General features: G+C 40.6%; 1 protein-coding gene across 1 annotated transcript; it reads right to left on the reverse strand.

Moving 5' to 3' along the window:
• On the reverse strand, positions 1–27,140 carry quob (quattro b). Its single transcript, XM_026168444.1, has 24 exons — positions 26,605–27,140; positions 17,317–17,514; positions 15,331–16,876; positions 14,259–14,429; positions 13,700–13,823; positions 12,728–12,821; positions 12,390–12,476; positions 12,191–12,307; positions 11,175–11,273; positions 10,937–11,085; positions 9,201–9,339; positions 8,934–9,056; positions 8,597–8,794; positions 7,550–8,487; positions 7,116–7,365; positions 4,656–4,745; positions 3,669–3,893; positions 2,860–3,030; positions 2,086–2,263; positions 1,803–1,919; positions 1,481–1,735; positions 763–1,001; positions 500–557; positions 1–349 (listed from the first exon to the last, which is right to left on the reverse strand). The coding sequence occupies exons 1-23, from the start codon at positions 26,605–26,607 to the stop codon at positions 519–521; spliced, it is 5,550 nt and encodes a 1,849-aa protein (XP_026024229.1). The 5' UTR covers positions 26,608–27,140; the 3' UTR covers positions 1–349; positions 500–518.
• Between the last annotated feature and the right edge of the window lie 41 nt (positions 27,141–27,181).

Raw genomic sequence — 27,181 nt, forward strand, 5'->3', positions numbered from 1 at the left:
GGCATTATGTTGTGTTTTTATTTAACAATGATAAAATCCACATTTCAGAGTACACAGTAATCTCACGATGTATTATGAATAGCAAATACACATAGACACAGAGACTGCAGCTTAAGATATAAAACTAACCTAATATATAGTGCAAAAAAAGCCACGTCAGGTATTTCAAACTGACATTTATCACCATTTATAGTGAGAATACAACACACAGATGATTTCTTGACCTACGGTTTTAGTGGTGACATCAAAAGAAGCTTTATTTACAGAGTTGTATAACATTACAGTAACAGCTGGAATAAAGTGATGTCTCCTTTGGTTGTGGGCACAGACTCGCAGGCTGCTTAGACATCTGCAGAAAAATGAAGAAATGAAGAAGAAATGTAAAAATAACTGCTTCTCACAATAGAACAGTGGATTATTCACGTGCCTCCCTTTCATTAGTGTTTTATGCAACATTAAAAGATATAGGTGATGTAAAACTGCATTACTTTTACTATACCTTATATATATCTTAGCTCTCAAACATCAGTGGACTTTCCAAAAGCGGTGCTTTGTACCTGAGAGATAATAATTAAAAAGGAATATTTAAGACTGGTCACAATAGAAGATTCATTACTGACATTCAAAACCACACATGTAAGCTACAAAGCAGCTTACAAGCAGAAATGAGAGTGACTTCACTCAGTGGTGAATACATCTGTGAGTGATTTATGACCAGGTTGGTTTTAACCAAATGACCTTTTACTCAGATCCGTACTGCACCTTGCTGCAGGGCAGATTCTTGCTGTGATCTTTTGGTTTGTGCTTGGGTTTGGGTGGAACTGGTGGTTGGGTTTTTTTTGTGGTTCCTGCAAGAATGCTGGAAGCCTCAGTTGGCTGAGCAATCACTGACTCCTTAACAGTGATTACGTCCTCCACCTCTCCTCCGATAGCAGAGTGGTAGCTGTGACTGGAACTGCTGAAGCCGCTTACGCTCTCGCCTGACGACTCTGAGCTGTCCACTGAAACAAAGAAAAGTTTCTTTGTTAAAATTGTACGTGCATGATTGGTTGAACTGAGGAATGATCAAAGTCTGCCATCAATTATGTCACGGGACAAACTTCTCCCGCTACTACATAGTGGTGAGAGAAAGTTCCTAAATATAGCCGACAGCTGAGGGCCAAACAGCTTTTTAGGAATTAGCTTTGCTATTGAAATACCTTTGGCTCTCTTGAAAAGAAATCTGCCCTGATCTCTGACCGTTGGCCCCATAGCTTGTAGAGGAAATTCTCTGAGGCTTGAAACACAATACCCTGATACTGTAAACCTGTCCAGGGGTCATCAGAAACACTCTCATAACAATAGGAAGTTTTGGGGTACATCAAAGTATATACTTTCCTTCTGGTTCATTGAGAAATACCCTCTTCATTTGACTGGTCATTTGACTTTGTGTAATAAAAATGTATCACATACTTTTTACTCTGATCAAGGTTTCACTCACACAATAAATGCTGACTTCCACTCTCTTGGTCAAGATCGTCCTCCTCCAGGGCTCCTGGGGGTGATGCATATCGTCCAAGGACCCCTGCAATCACCTTCTGCTTTGGTCCACACAAGTACCCCACGGGGGAGAGGGAGCCCCGTCCAGAGGACGAGGAGGAAGAAGAGCTGCTCCTTGAACCAGCAGACTTTGGCCGCCCTCCTGGAAGCTCGTCCCGTGATGCACATGATCCCACAGAGAACAGGCCTCTGTTTTCTGACAACAAGAAACCGTGTAAGGGTCTGAGAAGTCACAAATTTATTTAAAAACATCAAATACTCACCTCTCCCCATCAGTACATAGTCAATGGCTCGATCATTGATGGCTGCCTCACTGGGCTGAATGTCCATAAAAGGCTTGTTTCCAATACCCAGAAACACTCTCTCCTGCAAACGAACCTCTAAAAAGATAACATGTGAAACCATTTGTGTAATTTTCAAATGGTACATTCATTGACTAATTGTGCAGCTAGATATGCTGCGCTGGGTTTTGTTTTTTGTTTTTCTTTTATGAAATGAATCCTCCAAATGTAGTAATTGGTGTGTGTTTATATGTAGGTGCCGTACCTCTGTTGTGTATAGCCTGTTCCCAGAGTATCCGTTCCAGGTCCCTGGCCCAAGCCTCCTTCACTTCACGGCTGGCTGCTTGCAGAGTGTATGTGTCCTGACTTTTCCTCTTTCTGAACCAGATCTCAAAACACAAACCGGTGTCACCGGTGTTTTGTGTCATTCCTATGTCAGAGGTCTGAATACAGAGAAAGATAATGTGTTTGTGTTAGATTATAGGTTTTTGTAAATACAGCAAGCACTTTGGTACATTTGTAAAACCACAGGCAAATATCCAAGTCCTCTTGAGGAGTATCAGTGTGCCAGACAGGACTTAAAATAAAGAGCTGAGCTGTGTTAAAATAGTGACTCTTAAGTAAGGGTACTTGCAAATTTTCACAAAAGGACTGTTTTTATAAGTTGCAGCTCAAGGTTTATGGGTATATTAACGCATATTATTGAATTATTCAGAAAAACTTCGTCAAAATATTGTGACTGGTAATTGTTTTTGATATACACTACTGAGTATAGTTCTATATTATGTGTCACATTGGATAAAGGTTCCGGTAAAGGCCAAGCTGGTTTGTGTGCGTTGTGAGTCTTCCCCTTCATGTATGCAAAGAGGAAATTGTCCTAAGTTATGACACCAAATGGAAAATCTGTCACTATAACAGTCATTTGCAGTTTGCAATAAGTAATTTTATAGTGACTTGTTATAAAGGGGAAGTTTCTTGAATGAACTTTCATTTGCTGTGATGAATCACAAAAAAATTCTGTTTTGCGCAGTACGTGTACCTTGAATGACTGTTTGTAGATGTATGTGTCATTTCCAATGTCAGTCTTCCTTGTCTTGCTAAAGAGGATGAGTTCTTGAAAAAGGAAAATGTGACGGAAACATTTCTTCTTCCTAAAAGTTACCAAAAACTCATCCTGACGAATCAGCTGCCCTTGCTCCTTTAGATTAACCTGTAGTACACAAAAGAGTTATTAAGTGTGGCTCAGTAGGGTCATTTGCAGTGCTGTACCCATCAAAAATGCAAACTAACAAACTACATTTTAAATGTACGATCCTTTGAATAATTATCAACCTTCTAAATTCAGCTAAAGAAAAAATCAAATAAATTTAAGCAGCAAAGCAAGATACTGAACCTTTTAACTACTTTTGACAGGAGAGAGGTCATCAAGTTAACAAAATAACCCACAAAATTCCTGTGAATCTTCACCCCCTCTGTCTGGGCTCTCAGATAATGGAGCTCCAGGCAACCACACACACACCACCTCACTTTGGATTCCTATGAATGAGGCTAATGAATTCTCCTTGTTAATCATATCCTAGCCTCTCCTATGCATGTTCTGTCTTAGCAGTGCTATTGCACAAAACCAAGAAATGATGAATGTTTCTGAGTATTTATATTGACCTGCCTGTACCTGTTTCCCTACTTTGCTGCTTAAACTCCATAGATGTTGCACAACAGCATGACAAACCAGTGTACATTCATACTATATTTTGTAATATGCATATAACACTTAAAAACTTCACATCTTGTAATCATGATAATCAAATTACACAGAACTAAAGCTAACGCTACCAGAGTCCTTCTTACATCACAGTGGTGGATGGCGTCCATGGCCAGCAAGTTGTTGCCATGACGAAGCTGGAAGTGGATGACCTCAAGGGCTGCCTTTAGCTCAGCTATCTCTCTGATTTGTCCCGGATCGCACTCCCTCATCATGTCCTGCAGCAGCAAACTGTACTTACTAATGCGCTGCACAGGCTTCAACAGGTATGACCATAAGTCCATTTTATCCCCCAGCTTCAGCTGCTTTTGCTGGTACGAGAAAAGAGGAAACAAAGCAGTATTGTTATAAAAGGTCTGGTGAATATCTGTACAGGCTAAAAAAGGTGTATGACATGGTTAAAATCATGCGTGTGTGTGATGGGACATTGGATGAGTGAGATTAGAAGAACATTTTTTGAATAAATGCCTTTTATAATGGCAAAATCTGTCAGCTTCAGTCAGTCAGTTTCTCCACCAACATAGCTATTAAAGGAATTCTCATAAAATCCTTATTACAGGATTTGTAATAACTATATCACTCTACAAACTTTTAATGAGGTGCAGTCAACACCTTAACTAATTTAAATATGACTACATGTGTACCTCTGAATTGCATCCAGCGCTCCTGATTACATCACTTCTTGCAAGTCCCATTCAGTCCACTAGCAATACAATACAATACAATATTGCAATGTATTTGGAATTTCAGCATTGCCTTAGAGGACAGATTTGTCATCTCTTCTCCAAAACAAGACTTGAAGGGTCTACGTTTTGACACGTCTTCTGCTCTAATCACACATGCACGACTGCAAGTGGTCAGAATGAGGCATCTACTGGGCAATTTAACAAAAAAACCAAAAAATAAATACAAAAAATAAATAAAATGCAAAAAAAAAAATAGCACTAGAGAGGTTCAGAGGTATACAAAGAGATGTTTTTATTCCTGAAACAACAGCGTTTTTTGATAGCATCCTATATAGCGACTACATATCTGTGGCATCCTGGAGAGAAGGTCCACATTTGTGATCTCACCTTGAAAAAAGCCTGCCCGTGATTGATCAGGAGACTGTCAGACTGGGGCTTGTTCTTGCTGTAAAGGGCATACAAAGCAAAGCTTTCTCTCTAAAATGGAAAATAAATGCAGATGATTAGTCGGGACTCTGTGTGGAAGTATGTCACTACATCCCAAGCAGTGTACCATAATTCCAGTAAATTCTTGGAAGCTAAAGACACTGGCATAAAGTCAGGACACATTTGAAAGCAATTTTATTACACATCAATCGGGAAATTACTTGGTGTTTGAAAACCGTGAGGTAGTACTAAACATTAAACAGCTGCCAAAACTTAAACCGATTGTTTCATGGAAAAACTAATGATTTAATGATTCAAGAAACAGTGTGTATACATACATACATACATACATACATATATATATATATATATATATATATATATATATATATATATATATATATATATATATATATATATATATATATATGAGGTACACCTGTGCACTACTCATGATGTCAGATCAGCATCCTGATGTGGCACACCTGTGAGGTGGGATGGATTATCTCAATATAGCAGATGTGCCCACTACCACACATTTGGACTGATTTGTGACCACTGTTTGGGAGGGATGGTTATATTGTGTATCTGGAATGAATTTTAGGTCTCTACGTCCATCCCATGGGGAATGGGAGCAGTAACAAAGGTGTTGCGTTTATATTTTTGTTGAGTGTATATATATATTAGGGGTGCAACAATAATCCTATCGATAGTGAACCGTTCGATACAGTGCTCTCGGTCTGGTACGCATATGTATGAACAATACACATTTTTAAATTTATTTTTATCAACTTTTCTTCTGAAGATGCTGTCTGTGTTGAGCGCTCAGTGAATATGCGTTCAACTACTCTGCCTAGGCTGCACTGTCGAGTGCAGATTAGGGATGGGTACCGGTGTCCGGTGCCATGATGGCACCGGTTCTGACATAAATGGTAGTAACCAGACCGAAAAGCAGCGCACATTTCGGTGCTTTATTTCGGTGCTTTTTTTCCTGAGCTGTGATACACTTCTAGCCAATCATTTTACATTTCCGAGGATAGTAGGCGGGTCAAGGTACGTACGTTCTTTTAGAGCAGAGCTACAGATAAAAATGCCCAAGGCGAAGCGGTCAAAAGTCTGGCTGTACTTCACAGCAAAATATGCAAACTCAGCAGCCTGCAACAAGTGCTTTAAGCTGATACTGTGTTACTGTCAAAGGAGGTAACACCTCGAATCCGATGAAACACCTGGCGACGCATAGCGGTTTTTTTTAAAAGCCAAGAAATGCGCCGTATTTGATAGCTTGCTGCGAGACCTCACACCAAGCGCATCTACTGCGGGTGTGGTGCCTGTTATCAGACCCGGAGTTAGCAACATCCCCAAAAACACGAAGAATAGAGTCCTGGCCCCTAGCCCTGCCAGTGTAGCAGAAATGATGACGGATGATGATGGCAGCAGCCGTTCTTCTCTGTGTGAGTCGCTTAATGTTGTTCGTGTGTAATTTACGTTGAGTAGGCTAACCACGTTATTACATTAATGCAGGTAAGGTGAGCTAGCAAACATCATCATAGCTACATGCGGCTGTCTTCTTGTTTGATGGCAGATACTCCCTTCACCCTGGCCAAAAAAGGCTAAAATGACCAAAGAAAAAGAGGGAAACGGCTAAACATGAGCGGTTTTTGGATAAAGTTTGTGTTTTTTCCATTGTTTAAGCACTGCTTCCAGCCAAGAGTGATACCATATATGCCCCATAGCTGCAGAAAAGGCTAATATTGTTATCTTTTTACAAAAACCAGCTGAACATGAGAGGTTTTTGGACCAATTTTGTGTTTTCTCCATTCTTTAAGCACCGGTTTGAGCACCGTTTGAGCACCGGCACCGTTTCAAAAGTACCGATTTGGCACCGGTATCGGATAAAACCTAAACGATACGATCCCTAGTGCAGATCCACTGAGCGCAGCGCAAGCTAGCAAGACAGAAGCTAAGCTCGTTGTAACATGGCAAATTGAACCTCCCCACCCTCAATCAGATCTGGCATTTGGAACTATTTTGGTTTTCATGTGACGTATGACCCTGAAGCGCGTCATGGACAAAAGTAAAACAGTATGTCGGATGTGCCACGCAATGCTCAATTACATTGGTGGGAACTGGTGCGTTAGCGCAGTTAGCTCGTTAACGTGTTGACGCCGTCCAGCCCCACACACAGGGCGAGTTTTAATAAATGACAAATTAAAAAGGCATGAACATTTTTTGTATCGAAAAAATATCGAACCGTGACACCAAAGTATCGAACCGAACCGTGAATTTTGTGTATCGTTTCACCCCTAATATATATATATATATATATATATATATATATATATATATATATATATATATATATATATATATATATTTTTTTTTTTTTTTTTTTAAAGCTAGACTTTCACAAATGGCACCTACGTGACGTAGAAAGCAGCGTCCTATTCTGAAGGGTTCATTCACACAGCCCTCCAGCTCATTCAGGAAGTAATGTCGGTGGAAGTCGTGGAGCTTTTCTAAGTTACCAAAGATGCTCCCCCTCTGGCCCCTGAGATCCTGAGGGACATCTTCCCTCTCCAGCTCAGGGAAGTAGTGCTCTCGAACATAACCCAGAGCCTTCACATACTCCCTCTCTGTGGACAGTAGCTCCTCCATGATCCTCCGTACTTTCCTGTTCCACATGCAGGAAATGAAACCCAGGTGAGCTCAGTTTTACATTGTGTGTGCGTGGGTAGCATGTCTTCATACGATAGTATTGCTTACTGGGGAACATTTGGGTAAAACATTTAATATAGTTTGCCATATGTTGGACAGCATCTTGCTCTAGATTACAGGTGAGGGAGAGGGTTACTTACAAAACAGTGCAGCCATTGATTTCTGTTTGTGTGAGTAATGTCTCTGGAGTCCTGACATCTTCAGGTTCCTGTCTGGAGTCTATACATCCTTCACCCTTCCCTTCATTGCTGTCTCTTGGTGATTTGCTGATTGGGTTTCCTGGCAGTAGTCTCTTGTTATGGGGAAAAGGGAGATTTTGGATGGGCTGCTGATTTTGTTCCAGTGACTGTGTCTTACTATGACAGTGCTTGTGACTCACATTTAAAGGCGAAAAGCCAGGAACGCTCGTCAGATAAGAGCAGACATGTGAGCCTTCGCTTAGAGATCGACTTAAAGGTTGGTGTGAAGGAAAATCCTCGCTCCCTTTCATTGAGTTTACATCTCTTAGATCTGTCTCACTGTGATGCTCTCTTGGCCTCAACTTGCTCTCTTGGTGGGAGTCAGTGTTTAGAGAGAAATCAGAAGTATTTTCTCCATTTTTATCAGGCATTTCTGGTAAATGCAGCTCTTTAGACTCTTTGTTTTTGCTCTCTTTGAAGTCGTTGCAGTTGAGGCACACAGCACTGGTGCTAAGCTGTGGGGTTAAGGAATGCTCTGCCTCTGCTATCACACTCCCTTTCTCCTCTTTCTCCATTTCTCCATGTTCCCCTGGAGACTTTGCAGCTGTGGTCTTCTGGATCTGGTTCTTATCTATGTATTTTTTCTTCTTCTGCATCTCCTTAAGATGCTGCCTGACTTCTCGGCACTGGGCCCAAGCTGCATTCCACACTCTCATTGCTGCCGAAGCCCCTGATCCCAAGGCGCAGGCTTTAGCTTTCACAGCCTGGAAGTGAGGGGTGGAGAATTCACCACTTAATCTCTGCTCATACATTTGGAGTGTACTTAAAGTCTGAGCTGGGTAACACCCCTGCTCTACCTGCTCCAAAGAATGACTGCATTCTTTGGCCAGGGCAGATGCCTAGACAGAGAGAGTGAGTGAAAGGAAATGGAAAGTAATCAGTAAAAATGTTTACAAGGGGGAAAGGGACGTTAATAAAAATTGTCAGGAGCAATGACAAAACACAAACCTTTTCACAAAAGGCGTAAACGTGCACAAGCGCGTCCAGTTCTTTGGATCTCTGTTGTGCACGCAGCATGAAGTCTTCTACATTAGATCTGAAAGTGTTGACGAGAGTTTGAAAAACATCTCTTGCAGGGCTGCTGTCGCTGGACTCAAAAATGCCCTCTGCCTCTGCAGCTAGGATCAAGGCATTCTGCTGTTTTTCCTGTGATAAACGATGAAAATGTTAAGTGAAATCAATTTCCTTCCGCTTCTGCAGTTTACTGATATTACTGATATCAACTTTGATCAGCCAAAAGAGGGCAAGTTTTCTTATCTCTAATTTCTTTGCCGTTAGGTGATACCTTAGACTGAGTAAGGAACATGTGGAAGTGCTCCAAATCCTTTTCAGTGCAAGCCTGGGTATCATCAATTGGGTAAGAGTCCTTCAGTCTCTGTTCACCTTCTGTGCTGAACCACATCCCAGCCTACAAGACACAAAGCCCTGGTTATGCGGTTACACTTTGTACATGTGGCTACCAGCTGTGAGTTTATCATCACATAACTTTTAGATGTTTAAACACATATTGTAGATTCTAATATTGTAAACAGACTAAGATTACTAGACATACCGTGCTGATTTTGGCTTCCACCTCTCGAAGCCTGAAAAGGAACTCCAGCTGTTGGAGGGACTCGTTTGATCTCATCACCAGTGTGTGGAGCTTCTCCTCCACTTGGTTATAAAGACTTGTCACCGACTCCAAAGCGTCTCTGCAACACGAGGAGAAAACATTTAAGACTGACTGTGAGGTTGCGTTTGTCATGCAGGGAGGGAAATGGCTTTTTAATCAGCATCACGCCAGGCAGTTTTTGACAGCCACCATGTGACACTGTCCTTGTTTTATTGTTTTAATTGCAAACCCAATTCTGAAACTGTTGTTAACACTGCATAAAATGTAAATAAAAACAGAGTGCAATGATTTGCCAACCTCATATTTGACCCAGACTAGAACACAGAAAAATGTTTACTCCCAGTCTAGGAAAAAAGGCAAGGTCGTTTTGAATTTGATGGCAGCAACATGGTTCAAAAAAATTTAAGAACAGGCCATGTTTAAAACTGGGTAACACCCTCTCTTCTTTTAACAACAGTCTGTAAACATCTGGGAACATCAAAATGAGGACACCGGCTGCTGGACCTTTGGGAGAGGAATGTTGACCCATTGTTATCTGATATAAAATACTTGGTTGCACAACAGTCCTCGATCTTCTTTATCTCATTTTTCATTTACAGCTGGCAGAAAGGCTGAACTGCAGGCAGGGCTCTTCTACAATGACAGACATGCAGCTTACATTTTTTTTATTGTCTTGCTAAAATACAAAAGGCCTTCCCTGAAAAAGACTTACTTATTCTTTGTTGCTCTAATACATGTGCATATCTTTCAGCGTGGATGGTGCCTTTATAGATGTGCTGTCTCAACGTTTGCTTTTTTGTTTGTGTTAGATGGGTCACTGCTATTCAATTCAAAATGTTCAATATCCATCTCAGTTCAAACATTTCATGTTTTCTGTGTTCTCTTGCGAATAAAATATGACTTTATGAGATTTTCAAAATCACCAGATTTTTGGAATTTGTTCGTATAAAAGAAGCACGCTATAAACTAAACTAAAAAGTATTTTAAAACACAATAATCCTGTTTTGCCACAGCTATTTTTTACGAGTTTAGTGGTAGCTGCACATCTCTTTTTGGGCCTTTACGTTAAGACAAATAAAATCTGTTTGCTCTTTAATTCTAGTTTAAAACCACAAATAAGATTCATGCAGTTTTTACTGGGGTGTGTTTTTTTATTTTTTTAACAAGGCAAAAAGCAATTAAAATAAATATGTTTAATAGTCGTTATTCTATGATTTATGGTAACATTTCATGGATAACTTACTATGCTTCCTGCTGGTAAGTAAAACAAATGAAACTAGTTGTTAATATTTAATATAAACAACATTTTGCAGCCACCCACACAGCCATGCAGCCAGCAGTTTTTTGTTTTCACTTAGCTGGAATAATTACAGTAGAGATATTCCCAGGACTGTGTAGGCATCTAAAAATGGTCATTAATTGACTTCTACCTCAAATGCATGTCGTTTTTTTCCCATTAGGGAGGATAAATCCTACATGTTATCATTCCGATTAGTAAAGTTTGGTGATACCCAGGATGGCTTCACCCATTACCCTTCCAAATGCAATGTGCACATAAATTTGCCAAGTATGGCAAGTGCAAATAAAACAGCCCTTAGCTTTTCTATAGCATGTTATATAGATTAATACAAGTTAAAAAAGAAGAATATCATTCAGTGACAAATCATATCTGACACCTGTAGTCCTCAGACTGTGGAAATCTGAACTCTTCTTTCTTCATCCTGGCCAGAAAAGCCCCTCCTTCCCTTTGCAAAGTCACCAGTCTAGCATCTTCCAGCATTTCTTTCATTGAAATCCTCTGTTCTTCAATGCATTGCTGCACTTCCTGTTTTATGCAAAATACAAAGCCAAAATATAAGCGTGTGGTGCATACACCAATTTAATAACAATACAGTATAAATATATATATGTTACCTGAGCTGTGTCCATTGGGTTTCTGTTATCCACCCTCTTAATGGCCTTTTGCAACAAACTGTCAGCTCCTCGCAGGTCAGTCATAAATGAAACCAGCCTCTGAAATAAAACATGTTCAATTGTATTGAACTGAGGAGCTTTGTGGAAGAGGCAACGCCGTGTGGAAGCAAAAGGAGACAAACTGAGTTAATTTTTAAAAAATCTGCAGACACCATTATCAGTGTGCTGCTGGTTACTTTAGATGCTTTCAACTATCCGTACAATATTACTGTAGGGTACATGACTAGGGCATCAAGTCTAATATCTCGCATTATAATAATTTTTCTACTTATATAAGAAACTTTAAGCTATCGGGAGCTTACTGATCTAAAACAAATATTGAACATGTTTTACTGTATTTACTAGTCCACATTGTGGTTAAATGCTGTATTACTTTAACATTCAATTTGCTTTAAGTATTAGATATATTAAGAAATATAAATGGTTTAAAAATAACTGTATTTAAAAAAATATCTATAGCTGTCTACAGGCAGTTCAATTCTTTATTTTCTTCTTCTTGGGCTGGCATACTCCTCCTTCCCCTCATTTGCACACTAGTACAGTTAAATATTATGTAATTTATGGTATTGTATATGCTACACAAAGTAACTGATCTGTGTGTTAAAGCAGAATGGCCTTGAGACTCAGTGTTGAGTTTTATCCGTAACCAGGATAAAATATCAGCCCCTACTTAATGTGAGCAATTAACATTATAATAAATAATCAAATTCATCATTCAGATAAGACTTTGCCCTTTCCCATGTGACCACACCCTTCCTGCACTCAAAGTATAGCACATCGGATATCATGCATGCTCCGGGTGGTTGGCTGGGTGGGAGCCTAATTTTAACTGTGTTGAATTATGGTTGAGCAACTTTAGTCACCAGACACCACTCCATGGGTTTTCAGAGTGAAGTAGTTAGGATTCAATACCACCAGTAGAGCAGTTGTGTAGACTTAGCGTGCATTTTTAGTACCTGATGGAACTGCAGCCACTCGGTGTGACTGTAAGTGAAGGTACCTCCAAAATCAGAGGTTAGTTGGGAAGCTTCCACCGTCTTGTTTAGGGCTTTCATAGTGGTCACCAAATCCATCTAAGAGACAAAGGCAAACACTTTGTGAATAAGAGTTACACTTTTATACTGAATAGGGAAATGAAATGTTTTGATGTCTGACCTGCAGACCAGGCTGTTTTTCAGGACGCTGACAAGTGTCTTTATCCATCAGCATGACGATACTGTGGACAGCATGGAGAGCTTGCTCCTGAAGCGGAAAGAGAACAGGTTAGGGGAAGGCTGCTGAGGGTTATTAAGTGGTACATGTCTAAGTATCCTGCCTTTTTTTTCTCACTTACGGTAAAACCTTAATGACCACAGACCTACAGTGCAATTTGTACTGTACACAAGGCCAGTACACTATACCCCCAGGCCTGTTTTTTCCAGTAAACCAAACACTCCCCATAATCTTTGCATCAACTTTTTTCTGGCATGTGCATGCAGCATTACTGTTTTAACCTGGGCCATCAATAGAGCCTTGTAGAGGTGAAGAGGGGGAGGCTTCTTCCTGGCATTGATGACCAAAGTCATTCCCAGCTCTCGAACATCTTTCCTACGAAAACAAGTCATGTTAGAGCGCATTAGGAACCCAAATGTAATATTTCATCACAGTGTTCATTTAGCAATAAAGAACAGATTTAAGAGCTTTTGGGCTTTAAGTAATCCACATCTCAGATTTACATTAACCTCTTCATCTGACTCCCACTTACCCACATCTGACACTTAGACCTTAAACTTTTTCACAAATTCACAAAAAAAAACCAAAGAAAAAAGAAACTTCTTCTTTGTTTATCCCTATGTGAGCCTACATCAAGCAAGGCTGTTATTTCTGTCAATGCGCTGCATACCAGACTGCTGGCAGCGAGCCTGGCTGCAGACTGTTGTGGTGTGACTCTTTGCTGGGGACAGCACAAGGTCAGCTTTCTGGTAGAACAGCTTTGCATCAAAACCTTTAGTTAGTGTAAACAAATAAGCCCGCTAATTTGCCCTTTACTAGACCAGTAACATGGCTAATGTTTACTGGCCACCGGTCAGTAAACATTAGCCATGTTACTGCCAAATGATCTTAAGGTGCTATATGCAGAGGTCAAATCTGTACAGTTGTAGAACTGTTGCTATACAAACTAATTACCCATAGGAGAACAGTTGGTGTGGATATGAGGTCATGCATAATATTATTCACAGCTTCCTGCTGACCACTGGAAATATTGAAAATGATATGCTGCTGCCCTCTTGTGGTAGAACCTTTTCATAAGATAATAATCACAGGCGCTAAATGAAAAGCCAGCAAGTATTTTCCTCTTCTGGCACACTGAAGACATCAGCTTCCCACATGTTGCAAAGCACAAACTCCATTCTCACAGGTTTGTTAACTGCAGAAATGTTATCTTTTTTTCTCTAGAGATACATCTCAGTCTTTCAGCACTGTACCTTGGTATAGAATGTAAGTAGAGCAGTAATTCACAGATGCTTTGTGCTGACACAAGAGGGGACGTCCACCCCATCCTGTCACCATGGACCTCCACAACTGCCCTGCCAGTCTTGTCCCTGCTGCCTGCGGATGGACATGATGGAGAAGATGCTTTTAATAAATCCATGAAGTGGTAAAAGTTTTCTTTATATGAATTTTCAGTCACAGGAAGTCAGGGCTACATTAAATTTAACCTTTTATGTTTAACACTGAAAACTGAGGCGTCACTCGCTTCTGCTGAGCTTTTTGAGGCACATAATAATTATAACATCTGATCCATCACATCTTACAATGACACAGAAGCCGCTGATGTCATCCTCTGATCAAATAAAAACTGTTTTTACCTGTTAAAATGCTAAGTCGTCATGTTGTGTGCAGTATTTGACTTCTTAGGTACAAAAAAGAAATTTGAAGCATACAGTAACATGTACTGTATGCCAGAAATGGTTATTTTGCAGTGAAAAATCACATTGCAAAATAATATATTCTCATGTCATACACTAACAAGTGCAAAATTACCTGGCAAACACACAATCCCCAGTTCAAGCAGGCCACTGATCCTCCTGAAAGCTGACTCTTGCGAGGGATGCTGAGTGTCAGAAGAGGATATACTTTCTGTCTTTAAGTTGTGGAGTTTGGTACCCGGCCCCTCTGCAGTGGACAAAGCTTCACTTCTGCTCGGCTGAGAATCTGACAAAGCAAAAAATATATTTATATATTTTGAATGTTTTATAAATGTGACAACTCAAAACATGATTTTTGGCAGCAAGCATGAAAAATGATCATATATTTTTAATTATCCATTAGACTGTTTTTTATTGAGGGACTTTATTCTAAGATCGTGCAACGCCTTCCTGTAAACTGTCAGCTTCATTTTCTGTCCAGTAACCTTTGCCCTTTTATAACAACAGCAATTAATAATTTTAACAGCCATATCTTTAACATGTTTAAAGTTACACAGCTGCACAGACATTCACAGACCACTTCTAAATACTGGACATGGTCTTTATAACAAAACACAGCGGCGGTCTGACTACTAAATCTTGCTTTTACTAGTTGGCCTCCTCTTGGAGCCAACAAGGCCTCATCTGTCCTCTCTCTCTTTGCCACTTTAACAGCCCGTGACAAGCATGTCTCCAGTCAAGATCTCAACTTGCCCCTCTGAGGGCTTGCGGGCACATGCCACTGGGTGCAGAGGATAGAGAAACTGCCTTCTTGCACGTTATGCTGTCTCTCTACATTAGAAGAATGCTCTGCTTTTTTCTTTCTACCCAGTGGGTTCAGGCCCTTTCTTTCACTGGGGTGCAGCATGCTATTTCCTTTCACTCCCTTGATAATGGGAATGACATAAATGTGGCTGTACTGCCAGAGAACCCAGACAGCATTGGGAGAATCCCTAGAGGAAGATCATACTCAAACCTGATCTTTAACCTTTGAACCCTCTTTTAAAGAGCCTTCGTGAACTGTGACCTTCACTGGAGCACATTCTTTCAAAGCCCCTTTGAACATGGAGCAACCGATCATTTTAATGGCTGTGTGCACAAAATAATAACAATGTTGTTGAGTCGCATGGATGTTATCCCTCACTTACCTTTTTTTAGACACTTCTCTGTTTCCAGTTTCAGAGTTTCCTCATCAAGTTGAACTTCTTGCCTACAGTGCATTAAGTTCGTGACTGTTGCAGGGCAAATATCACTATGGCTCCTGTTGTTGAGCTTATAGAGAAGTGGCCTCCCTGTAGGAGTTTCTGAGACAGCGGACAAAGACCTCACTTTAACTTTGTGCTTGCCTGATGGTTTCACATCCTTCCCCCTCTGGTGCGACTCCAGGTCACCACCAGGGGTCCCCGAGGACACATCTGATACTGGATGCATAAAAGCACAATGTCCTGATGGGTGAGAAATAAGTTTTGTCTGAACTCTCTGACTTTGGCTCAAACCAGGGGTTGATTTCAAAATTATGGGCGACTCCTTCATGAGGTTTTCCGGCTCACATTTACTAGGAAGGTGGGGCTTTAAGTTTGCTGGTGTTGGCTCATGGCAGTGTTTGCAAGGGAAGGGCTCATTACCAAACACAGGTTCCTTACAGTGGTTACAATAGTTTCCTACTTGGTCTTTTTGAGCACCAATTTTAGCCTTAGATTTTAACTCCCCATCTTCAGTCAGGCCGACCTCCTCCAAGGCAGCCAGGTCTACACTCCCTTTCTCAAAAGGCACTGGATTTGTCAGTGCCGCCAGGTATGAATCTCTGTACCTGCACTTCATGTCTTCATCAGTGAGGTCCTGCTCCAGCTTCCCCTGGCTGCATGGTGTAAAACGCTCCTCTGTATACTGAAGCGTGCGTCCGCAGGGAACGCTATTCCCAAGCGGCACAGGTGGGGGTGGTCTAACAGGTTTGAACAAAACTGAATTGGTTGGATTTGGAAGCCTGTCTCTCTGTTTATCCACAAGCTCTTTCCCTTTGTCGATATCCACCAGGTCTACATAATCACCCTCAATCTCTTGATAGTTATGACTGTCCCAGGTATTAGGAGAAACCCAACCCACCGGCTTGATTAATGGTTTGGAGCAGGATTTCGGGGCCCCTCTTTTATCTTCCATTTTGACAAGTTTGGAAGAACAGGCTGCGGGTCTTAAAGATGCTGACATCCTGTCATTTGCTGGAAGAATCGTGGCTTCAACTGGTAGGGTGGAGGAGTTGAAGTGGATGGGAACTGAAATCTGCTTTGGCTCAGGGCGAGATTTCTGACAGGTGGGCATGATCTTAGGCTTGTCTAAAAACTCTGGAATTGCAATTTTGGCCCACGGCAACTTAATTACACCTTGGTCTGTGCAAAGCAAACACCGTGACAAAGGAGTTCCATCACGTCCTTCGTTGATGTCCCGCAGCCAGTCTTCGGTGAAGATGCAGGGATAAGACGTTTCAGGGATGGGGGTCTCCTCCACTTCTCGACATCCTTCCTCAAGAAGACATTTGAGGACGATGCGTGCCGCTTGTTCCCCAAAAGGCTCCACTTGAAGATAGAAGTCTCCAGGACGCAACAGCAAGGGGTTAACGGGCGCTAACTGGATGACCGTTTTGTCATGGAGACAGAGAGGCCAGCCCTCACAGCGGAAAACCACATCAGAGTATCCAGCCTAGGAAAAAATCAAATAAGGTTTCTTACAATGCAGTTTTGTTTCTAAATTACTGTCTACTTAATTCACTGCATTGCTGTATTGATTGTTTGGTTCTGTGTTTCCTGCTTATAAGTTTGGACATCTACAGTAAATCTTTTGATCATACTGTAAAACTGAATTTACCACTGGTGTAATTTGAGGCATTTAGATTCATGTGGGCATCTGATGCTCTGACTGAGCCTAAGTTTTCTATACAAAACAAAACAATGTCTACAGTATGCTGTAGCTTATAAATCACAATTTTTATTAATCACTTCTATACAGTGAAAAATACGTTTGCAGCAGCACAAGTTTGCAGGGTAGCCTTTATCACTTGGACAGTTGACACTATTTGAACCCCTCAACCTTTTAACATATGGAAGACTTCACAAAGACACAAAGATATGATTTCTACTCACACATGCTGCCTGTTGGACACTTTCCAGCACATGTTTGGAAGGAATCAGGAAGTCAAGTAAACACTGCAGAGCATCACCGTGATAACGTTCCTCAATAGTGCGAAACAGCTGGCAGAGGACGATGGGCGCTGTGGCCTCAAACGGTGGGAAGAGGGCCGACAGCACACTCTGGATGGACGAGTCCAGAGATTCTGGGTTCTGTAGGAGAAAAAGAGATGAAGGGCAGTCAGATGAAGTTTGGACGTCTACAGTAATGCAGATGTCGCTCAGTCTGTCACTGTGGATTTGATTTTTTATCAAATTTTCTGGTATTTTCAGCCTTTTCACAAACGCTGCTATTTTCAGTTCCACATGTGGAAAACGAGTACACCGTGACCATGAATTACAAACTATGTCTGTTTAGACACAACTTTCTTCAAATAAGGTATTTGAAAGAAAAAAGCCTCAAAAGCCAAAACAGGTCGACAACAATTGCTGTGCAAATGCCAAATTACGAGACAGATGATTTTCCAGACCTACTCACCTTCACTGTGCTGGGTTTGAAATCAGTTTAAAAAGTTTTTGCTGTCATAAAGAAACAGATATATTATTTTTTTTTATGAGTTCACTGTTGGGTCAGTGAATTCTTATTCAGTCTACTTGGATGATTAAAGGCAAGATCAGCACAGAAGAAAGCATGAACAAGCCTGTTCAAAAGGATTTCAATTTTATTATGGAGATAATTAAGTCTGTCCTGTATGAGTATGTGCAACTTGTTTCATGTCTAGCCAGGATACACTTCATTTGAACTGGTATATTAGCAGCAGACCTGGGTCGGCATCTGATGTAATTGAAAATGACAAAGAAGCATATGGTTTCATAAAGATGCCACTGCATATGACACCATCTTATGTCAGAAGGTAAAGTAGCAGCCTGTGGGCAGACGTCTGCTTTTAGTAATCTGCTTGCATGGGCATTCTACTAGGACCAGCTGTGCCACAAGTGAAGTCCATCTAAGCACATGGAAACTATTCAGATGAAAAGATAATGTCTTCAAAGCAGTTTTGGTGCACCAACCAGACTATAAGCCCAGTTTTGAGGTGGTGATGACTAGAGACGTGAAGCCTGTCAACATGGCTTAGTACAGGGGTCGGCAACCTGCGGCTCTTTAGTCCTTGTAGTGCGGCTCCGCGTGGTTTGGGAAAATAAATTAGAAGTAATTAGCTGAAGTGTATTTTATTTTTGTTAGTTCTTTTTTAACTTGTAGTTCTAAATTGGAAGATTATTGTGATATTGAAATATAAAAATACAATTATATTCTTTTATTTTGTCATCGCTCAAAATAAGCGTCACACTCGCAGAAGCCGGTGTACCCGCCAAGACTTTCAACCCGAGGTAGGCCAATTATGGACCTTCGGATTCATGTTATGTCAGCAGCTGTTCTCCACCGTGAACTGTGTTAAAAACAAACACCGCTCACGCCTCACAGATGACAGCTTACAGTCCTGCGTGAAGATGAAAGTGACTTCGTACAGCCCCGATTTGCAGACGCTGTGCGCAGAGGTTCAGGAGCAGAAGTCCCATTGTAAAGATATCACGGCAGACCCGACGATGTTTCCATGAACACGCTTTTCAGCATCTTTTTATTGACCACTTTTCACACACGGTTGCTGTACGTATAGAGTCGGTGTTAAAGCTCACAGCCTGACACATACCAACACAACAGCATAGACGGCACAGAAGTAAAGGCGGCGAGGCGTGATTGCAGGTGCCACTGCAGAACACGCCCCGCCACACACATTAACCAGGTAAAATACATAGGCAATATAAGGGTGGCGGCTCACAACAGTTTTTGTTTGCTACATGGATCATTTTAGTTCAGCGTCTTTCCTTTTGTTATATTTCTTTAAGAGTTCAAAATGTGTTAATTACATAAATAAAATGTAATTTTCTCTGTAGCACTTCATGGATTTCATAAGCAACACACCTTAGTTGTTCACACAAAGCATAAAGGTAAAAAACAATATATACAGTGTTATCTTCATTTTAGATGTCAAAAAGTATTTGCGGCTCCCAGTGTTTCCGTTTGCCTGGAAACCGGGTCCAAATGGCTCTTTGGATGTGAAAGGTTGCTGACCCCTGGCTTAGTACAACAGTGTTTGGTACTGCAGATATTCTACTGTTGGTTTGATGTATAAGTACACCAGCTGCATGAAAATGAATCCAGAGTTTTGTGCACAGATGTAACATTTACATGTAGCACAATATATAAATAAAGTAAAATAAGTTTGTAAAAGAAAAGACTATTATTGTATATTAAATATTAATATATTATGCTATTATTATATTATTATATACAGAGCAGCTGTATCACCTGGTCATTAACCAGAGTGCTGGACAAAAGTGAAGTTCCTCTAGCATGTGATAAAAGGTGCAGCAATGTGAACCTCTAGGAGATGAAAGAAGAAAAGTCACGTGATTGCCAAATTCTTGGGAATCATCGAGGGAACACTTTGGATACACTGACATATGCATCTGACTGAAAAATGAGAACTTCAAAAGTGAAAACCACTTGGGGAGGCTGACCGGCATTGATTTCCACATTGCTAACTTGGCTGGAAAACCCATGAAATACAATGTAATATTTTTATAGTGTCTCAAGATTATTAAATATAGTGCTCTTCACAGTCTTATCTCATGCCAGATAGAGGTGAAATGTACAATTATTCTTCTATCCTATCCTAGAACCAAATCAATGTTTGGTAATGAAAAGGAAAGCCATAATATTCATACCGAGTTGATATTTGAATATAAGGACTTCTTTTGAATCTGCATAGATATCAGTCGCTAATCACAGCAGGTATGTTATTCACACAATCACTTGTCAGTAGCCTGCTGTGTTAATCTCCAAGCCTACAAAGGACTCTGTTTTTTAGCCCCTTCCTCATTTAGGTTGATGGCCTGACCAAGACCAGAGCGGCTCAGTGTAAACACAAGTGCAGGAGCTTCAAAGACCTCACACTGGTTTACACTGGGACCATTTGGCAGATGCAGATACTTGCGAGCAACTTGGACATAAAACATGCAAATGTCATAAAATTCCAGCTGTTTATAATCCATTTGGTATTTCAGTAAATCTTTCAACTCTGTTTAGTCTTTGCATTCACAAAACAGGATTGCACATACATAGTGAATACAAAGTGACTGAAATGTCTGTGAAATGAGCTAATGTTGATCTACTGGACTCATGACAAGATTTCTGGATGTAAATCAATACCAATATTTGACCATTCACAGTGCTCTGAGTCTATGGAGCCTTTGCATTCCCTAAGTAGAAAAGAATGCTTTTCTGATTGTGCACATCTGTCACAACAGATCACGAAATGGAGAGCAGAATACCTCTTAGGAAGGCTCTTAAATGGTAATGCATCACAGCTGTTTTAGACTGACTGCAGCCACTACTGTATTTCTGTTAGTTAACAGTAAACCTGTGGTCCTGTCTAATAAAGCACGGCTCCCTGAACTTACTTTGCAGAGTTGAGGACTTCAGGTTCTCAGGGAGGGCTTTATTTGAATTGGTGCAGTTTTGCACATGTGCTCTTTCTTATGTAGATGATAGATTTCAGGTTATATTCCACAAATTTAATAGAGTTCATCCACTGTTGTGTAATGCGACTTTAAATCATTTCCTTACTGCAACTGAATCCTTCCAAGTCCCTTCTGTTGAATTGAGAAATAAACCTCTGTTTTTGTTAACACCAGCTAAAAAAGAAAACTTCCCTGACTGGAAGTCATCTCTATGGGTGGTTTGGCTAGCAATATTTGCATGAGAGAGACAATTTTAAGATTTACTAAGCATAGCTCAGCTGGAACCAGTTCAGACTGGCTAGCGAGTCAACTCACTTCTAGTGCTGTGTTGCTCGTACTGGTATGTGTGCCTACCAGTGCCAGAAAATGTTCTAAACAGGTCTGAACTGTGAAAGACTCATCATTAATATCTGTCAAACAAAGCAAAATGTGTCTGTGTGTGGTTTTGGAAAACATTATTATTACAATAATGAAGTCATAATCGTAAGTTGCAGTCACAGCAGCATATGCTAGTATAATCTTTTTCAATATAATGATAGTTAAACAACCATCGATCCATGCATCCAAAGGTGTGGTGGGTCAAACCTCAATAGAGGGACAGCCATGCATTTTCTATGTTGCACCAACTCACTAAATTGCATTATTGAACATGCTTGTGTATCTGTTGCTTTAGTTTACATAGAAGCCAGTTTTCAGCTACACTGCTTTTAATCAACATCCTCATGTTTCGAGTTTATTTTCTACTGTCTCTTTCCTGTTTAGTACGCTCTTTGTGTCACCTTCCTGGCATCACAATAGACTCATATCTGTTCCTTCAGTCTGTTTTAAATATCCAGGCAGAGTCTCTTTCATGCATCATTATGGCATTTTTCTTTCTCTCCACCATCTATCAGTGTACAGTAACCAGCTCATATGACCATAAAGCGTCTTTGCTTTTCCACCAAGATATATTTTATTTCCAGAATCAGCCAGTGAAGGGTATTCAGTCAAGCTTAAATCCTGAACTTTCATTTTGAGATTGTTGTTTTTGGTCCGTGGCCAGCTGAAAACATTCCAACACTGTCTCTCCTGCATTTTCTAGACAAGGGGATTTCCTATCTTGTGATAATTGTCCATTGCAGCCTGCGATTTAACTCTAGAAAGAGCTTCAGTCTACAACAAAGGTCATTGTTTGACCTGAGCTGACCTAACCACATGGACAAGAGGCATTTGTTATAAAGGTTAGCTCTTTCTTTGTCTTGTCTACTGCCCCTTAGGAGTTTTTTTTTTCAGTGTTTTGTATAGAGAATAGCAAGCATTATGGCAGGTTTCACCATATTGCCTCAGGCTGGGGCTTACAAAAGTCTTGGTCGAGAACTGAGCTACTGCATAAACAACCTGTCAAGGTGAGTACTGCATTGTCATCAGCTATATGGGTCAAAAGATGTAATTGTGATGGAGATTAACCTTTACTAAACTGGCGCAGCTTTTGATGCGACATGTTGAAAGAGTTTGGTTTATGTTTTCGTTTCTGACTGTTCATCACATTTTCTTGAACTCCTCATAAGAGATCGGCCGTCACTGCACCTCCAGGGTAAACCCAAAACATAACCAAAAGTGACAGTTAAGACTGTCCAGTATTTCCTGACAACTGCCTGAATTCTGCACGTTTAGTCTTGTACCTGAGAGATGACACACCACCAACTCAGCCATGAGAAAAGACAAAAACAGCGTGGACACAGTAGGCTGAGCGCCTGTGACATGTCAACTGAAGAAATGTTGTCATGGAAAGAAAAAACACAGCACATAGTAGAGCTAAAGTGAGTCAGCTTCATATGCAGGTGTCATCTTCCTTTCTCTTTATTTCACAGTTCAAAAACAATTGCGTTTTGCAGCGTACGCTTTACTCTGACTACTTTCACACGGAACCCAAAATAAAAACGATCTTTTGACTTCGAGCCATCATCATCAAAATGAGTGTTAGTCATGTCTTAATGAAAACCATGTTCCCAGTGTCTCTGAGCTACTCCCCCTCCTTTTCTACTATTTCCTTCTGTCTGTTTGGTGATGAGACAGAACTGCCTCTGTGTGTGCTCTAAGCCTTTATAACTCAGCAGAGGGCTCCCACGGATAAGCCATCTTAAAGCCTTTTAAGATGAAAAATCCCACATGAGACAAAATTACTACATCGCTTTGTTTCTTCCGCTAAGAGTAATGTAGAGTCCCATAAATACATTTGTTCATTTTGTAGTTCAATAAAGAGTGTATCAGATTTCCAGTCCTTACTCATGGTGCTGTAGTATTGAACACTGGCAAGTTTCCACAGAACGTGGGAGAGCTTTCACAGATAATCCATTAATTGAACCTTAATCTGCAAATAATATAAGACTGAACAAGTCCAACAGCTTATAACTTGAAGTGTCAAAACAGCACTGCTGCAGGCCGTCATGCTGAAAATATTTGCTTATATCGTAGGACAATGAACCAAGTGTGTTTGAATCCTACGTAAATCTATGCTGTCATCTCTGCTGAAATCATAAATCCGTGTTTCAAAATCCTTATCTGATCTAAGGATAAACCTAGATGCTTTAAAGTGCGCCATATGACATAGTTTCTCTTTTTCTTTCATGCCACCACAAGATCAGACAGCACAGACTTCCCATGACCAGTAAAGACATACAGCAGTGACGGCCCTGTGTAAAAACAAGCGAACCAAAAAATACATCTATGATTGAAAGGTTCACGCAGGGACTTTTTTTCTGGCACAATGTCACCATAGCTGATTCATTCATGAACCGCTCCCATTTAACATGACTAAGCAAAACCTTCTGGATCTGAGCCTTCTTCCTGAAGCCGATCCTGGCTTCAAAATATCGAACATAAAATTCAATTTATCTAGTATTTAGACAGTGCAACACAACATACTGGCTCCCAGTGTGGAAAAGGTACTTGTACTGTTAGAAGAAGTGTTGTAAAATGTATTAAGCCATGTGACAATTTGGATTTCTATGTCTGTGAGCTTGCGTATTAGGAGTGCAGTGCAGTAACATCTGCTGCTCTTCATTCTTGCAAGGTAGTATGAGGGTCTTCTGCGAGTTCAAAGAAATGTAAGTCAAACAGAGGAAGTGCAATCTGTATTTTTTTTCTGTACCGTTAACAAACTGCATTTAAAATTAATTCATGCAACTGGAAAGCCACAGATTGGGGAGGAAATGGCAATGTTGCAAAAACAAACTTTTCTAGAGACAATGCCTGATGAAAGCTGGCCTGCAAACAGCCGAGGCACTGACATTTTTCCTTGAACACTTGGCTGGGGCTCTGTTTTGGAAATACAAGTGCAAAGCCTCTGTTGCATCTGACCCACTTTTGTGATACAGAGATGATAGACACACTGAAAATTCAGTCCACAGCTTCACGGCAACTCTCAGAGCCTTGACGTGAAGCAAAATGAAATCTGTTTGGATCATACAGTTCCAAATGGCAGATGTCTGTGATTATCCATAATTTCTTCATAAATCAAATGAGTTCATTTTCCCAGTCAGCCTCAGCAGAGACTTGGCAAAAATTAAAATCAAGTTGAGCAGTGTGCAGTATTAGCTAATTTAAAGGGGGGAGTGACCCAGGAAATCCAAGTCCAGTTTTCTGCCAATCAATCAAAATCTGGACACTCGCATCGCATTTCCACAGGGTTTGAGATGATGTACATGCTTGTGGCACTCTGATAAATCAGCACTTTTGAGTATCCTGAAAATCTGAAAGTTGTGGATATATTATATAGACTTAAACGCCTGGAGCAGAGCCAGTAACTTGTGGTTGTTTATTTTGCCAAACCAACAGTGAATAAACACCAAATTCTGCAGTTTCCTGTAGGTTTATGGAACATTGCAATGAGCATCATTCATTGCACTGTTACATTTTAATAGTCCACAACGGAACTATTTCCTTCCAGTATAAATGCCCTCGTGAGTATTTGATCGTTTTAACGCCCCCAAAATGAAAAAAACCCATAAGAACTCAGATAAATCAATTGTCTCTACCAGCACAGCAACGGCAGACAACTAAAGCAACTATATTAATAAAATATTTAGTGAAAAGAGGCATAATTTTTTTTCTCTTGTGAAAGCTAAACCTGTCATTGTTTGCTTATTCTTGTTAGCTACTCTTCTGCAACTGTTACTGTTTCGTAGAAAGTCTGCTCGCCTGCTGCCTCTAAATATGTTTTTATAAGACGAGAGCAAGTCCAAAGCCCAAGTGGAACTCTCATCTGCACTTTCATAATTTGCATATATTTTAAATATAATTTTATCACTTCAACTGACAATTGAAAATATTGTCTGTCCCGCAGTAGGTAACTGTGTTTACTGTACACTAAAGGAACACATAACACATGATTCTGTGAGGCCTCAAGAGGAAAGTTCTTGACCTTGATAGTTAATAAGTGACTCTTGGTTGTGCTTTTCATGAGTAACTAAATGCAAATACATTGCACACCAGCATGCCACGAGTTGGGCTTTTGTAATATTGTAGAGAGTTTAAACACAGTAGGTCTTGCACAGTGCAGCAGTTTAATAAGTGAGACTCTGCAGGCTCATGGCATCAGTCAGGCATTAAGTAAAACAAACAGTTACGTCTTTGAAAGCTGGTCAAACTAGCGCTGCAGTGAAGTGGGAGCAAAGTACAGTGATGGCCGCCATTCGCAGTCAAGTTTGTACTTCTTTAAACATCCTTCCTTCCTGCTGTAAAGCTATCACTTAAGCTTGGACAGATGTTATGGGTCAGACTGATTCCCATGTAAGAAATAACAGTATATTCCATAAATATAAAGGATAAATGTGAGACTGACTAAATATATTCCAGTTTACCAAAAATAAAAGCCATGCTCCAAGCAAGCATTTAGGGATTTTTCTTTCCTTTTTTAAAAACAAATTTAATAGCAGCAGCAATATGTAAATAAAAGTTTAAAGAAACCACATCCTCCCACAAATCCACCATCAGTGTTCCCCATCTTGTGGCTTACTCATCGTAATTAATTACATTCTGCTGTGACTGGGATTAGATTAGTCCCCTCCTATCTTTAAAAGCTCTACGGTTTGAACTTTTTAAAGAGCCGACCGCTGAACTGGAGAATTCCATTTTGTGCGCATGCAAAGCAGTAAAATAATTTATACATCGAAACACTCTCCACTCACTCAAGTATGTGTGCCGTCCGCATCAATTAAGTCCGAATCAAAGGACTTAAGGATGCGAGACAAACGACAATGCGCCTCTCTCTGTCACTCTCTCTTTGTTGGTGTGCACACACTTAAAAAGCTTGAGATGCTGCTGGCTGTTGATGTGAAACGGTCCCACCAACTGTGCTCGGGATTACAAAAAGCTTTGGAGAGAGCACTCACATTGGGTTTTGTACTCCCTTTGTGTGTTACAAAGATAAAGTTTCATAAAAGACGAGAGCAAAAAGTGTGCATCATTACCGTGCTCAGAACTCTCCAACTAGAAAACAAAAGTTGAAAGAAGGTAAAATGATGCCCTGCGTGTAAACCAATGTATCAGGCTTCCAGTAGCCCACACACACACACATGTACACATAGCTGGCAAAGTCACAGAAAGAAATTCACTTGTTCACTTGTCCAGACCAGAAATCAGACTCTGAGTTACTGGGTCAGTGGAGCAGTTTAAATCTTAAACCAGAAAGTAACAATGGACAATGAGGATACCCGGGAGGGAAACTTGGTGTTACTTTACCATGTTTGCAGGAGCTTCTCCTCTACAAAGCAGAAGGTTTTGTCATTTTTTGGCCCCGGTAATCCTCTCCAGACAGCCTCCTTTGGCTTTGTGCAGAAGAACTTGCCATGTTTAGTTCATCAGCAGTTTCAAAAGTAAGTAAAGTCAGTTCCATTCTTGGCAGACCTTCCCCAAGTCTGAGTGTGTGGCACAGAGAGAGACGCAAATTGTCGAGCTGCCCGTTGATTCTTTTTCTCTTCTTTTAAGTCTGTTTCGCTTCTACGGCCACTCTGAGTGTTTGGGAGTGAGACAGAGAAAGAGAGAGAGATCGAAGTAGAGGGTGTCTGTGAGGGGGTGGAGAAAAGCATTCCCTTTCAGAGGAAAACCCCCTCGAGGCTATTCAGAGTTTCTTTGCTCTTTCTCAAACGCTTTTTTCTCTTTTTTCACACAACCAAGCACACCCACAGACACAATGTGTCACAAACGGAGACACAAAGCGTTCAGGAAAACATTTACTGAATGTACAGTATCTGCTAATGAATTTTAAAGTTCGAGCCATCCCACTTCCTACTCTGTCATGCACATAAACATACGCACA

The sequence above is a fragment of the Astatotilapia calliptera genome, chromosome 5 (assembly GCF_900246225.1).
Source record: "Astatotilapia calliptera chromosome 5, fAstCal1.2, whole genome shotgun sequence".
NCBI classification, from domain to species: Eukaryota; Metazoa; Chordata; class Actinopteri; order Cichliformes; family Cichlidae; genus Astatotilapia; species Astatotilapia calliptera.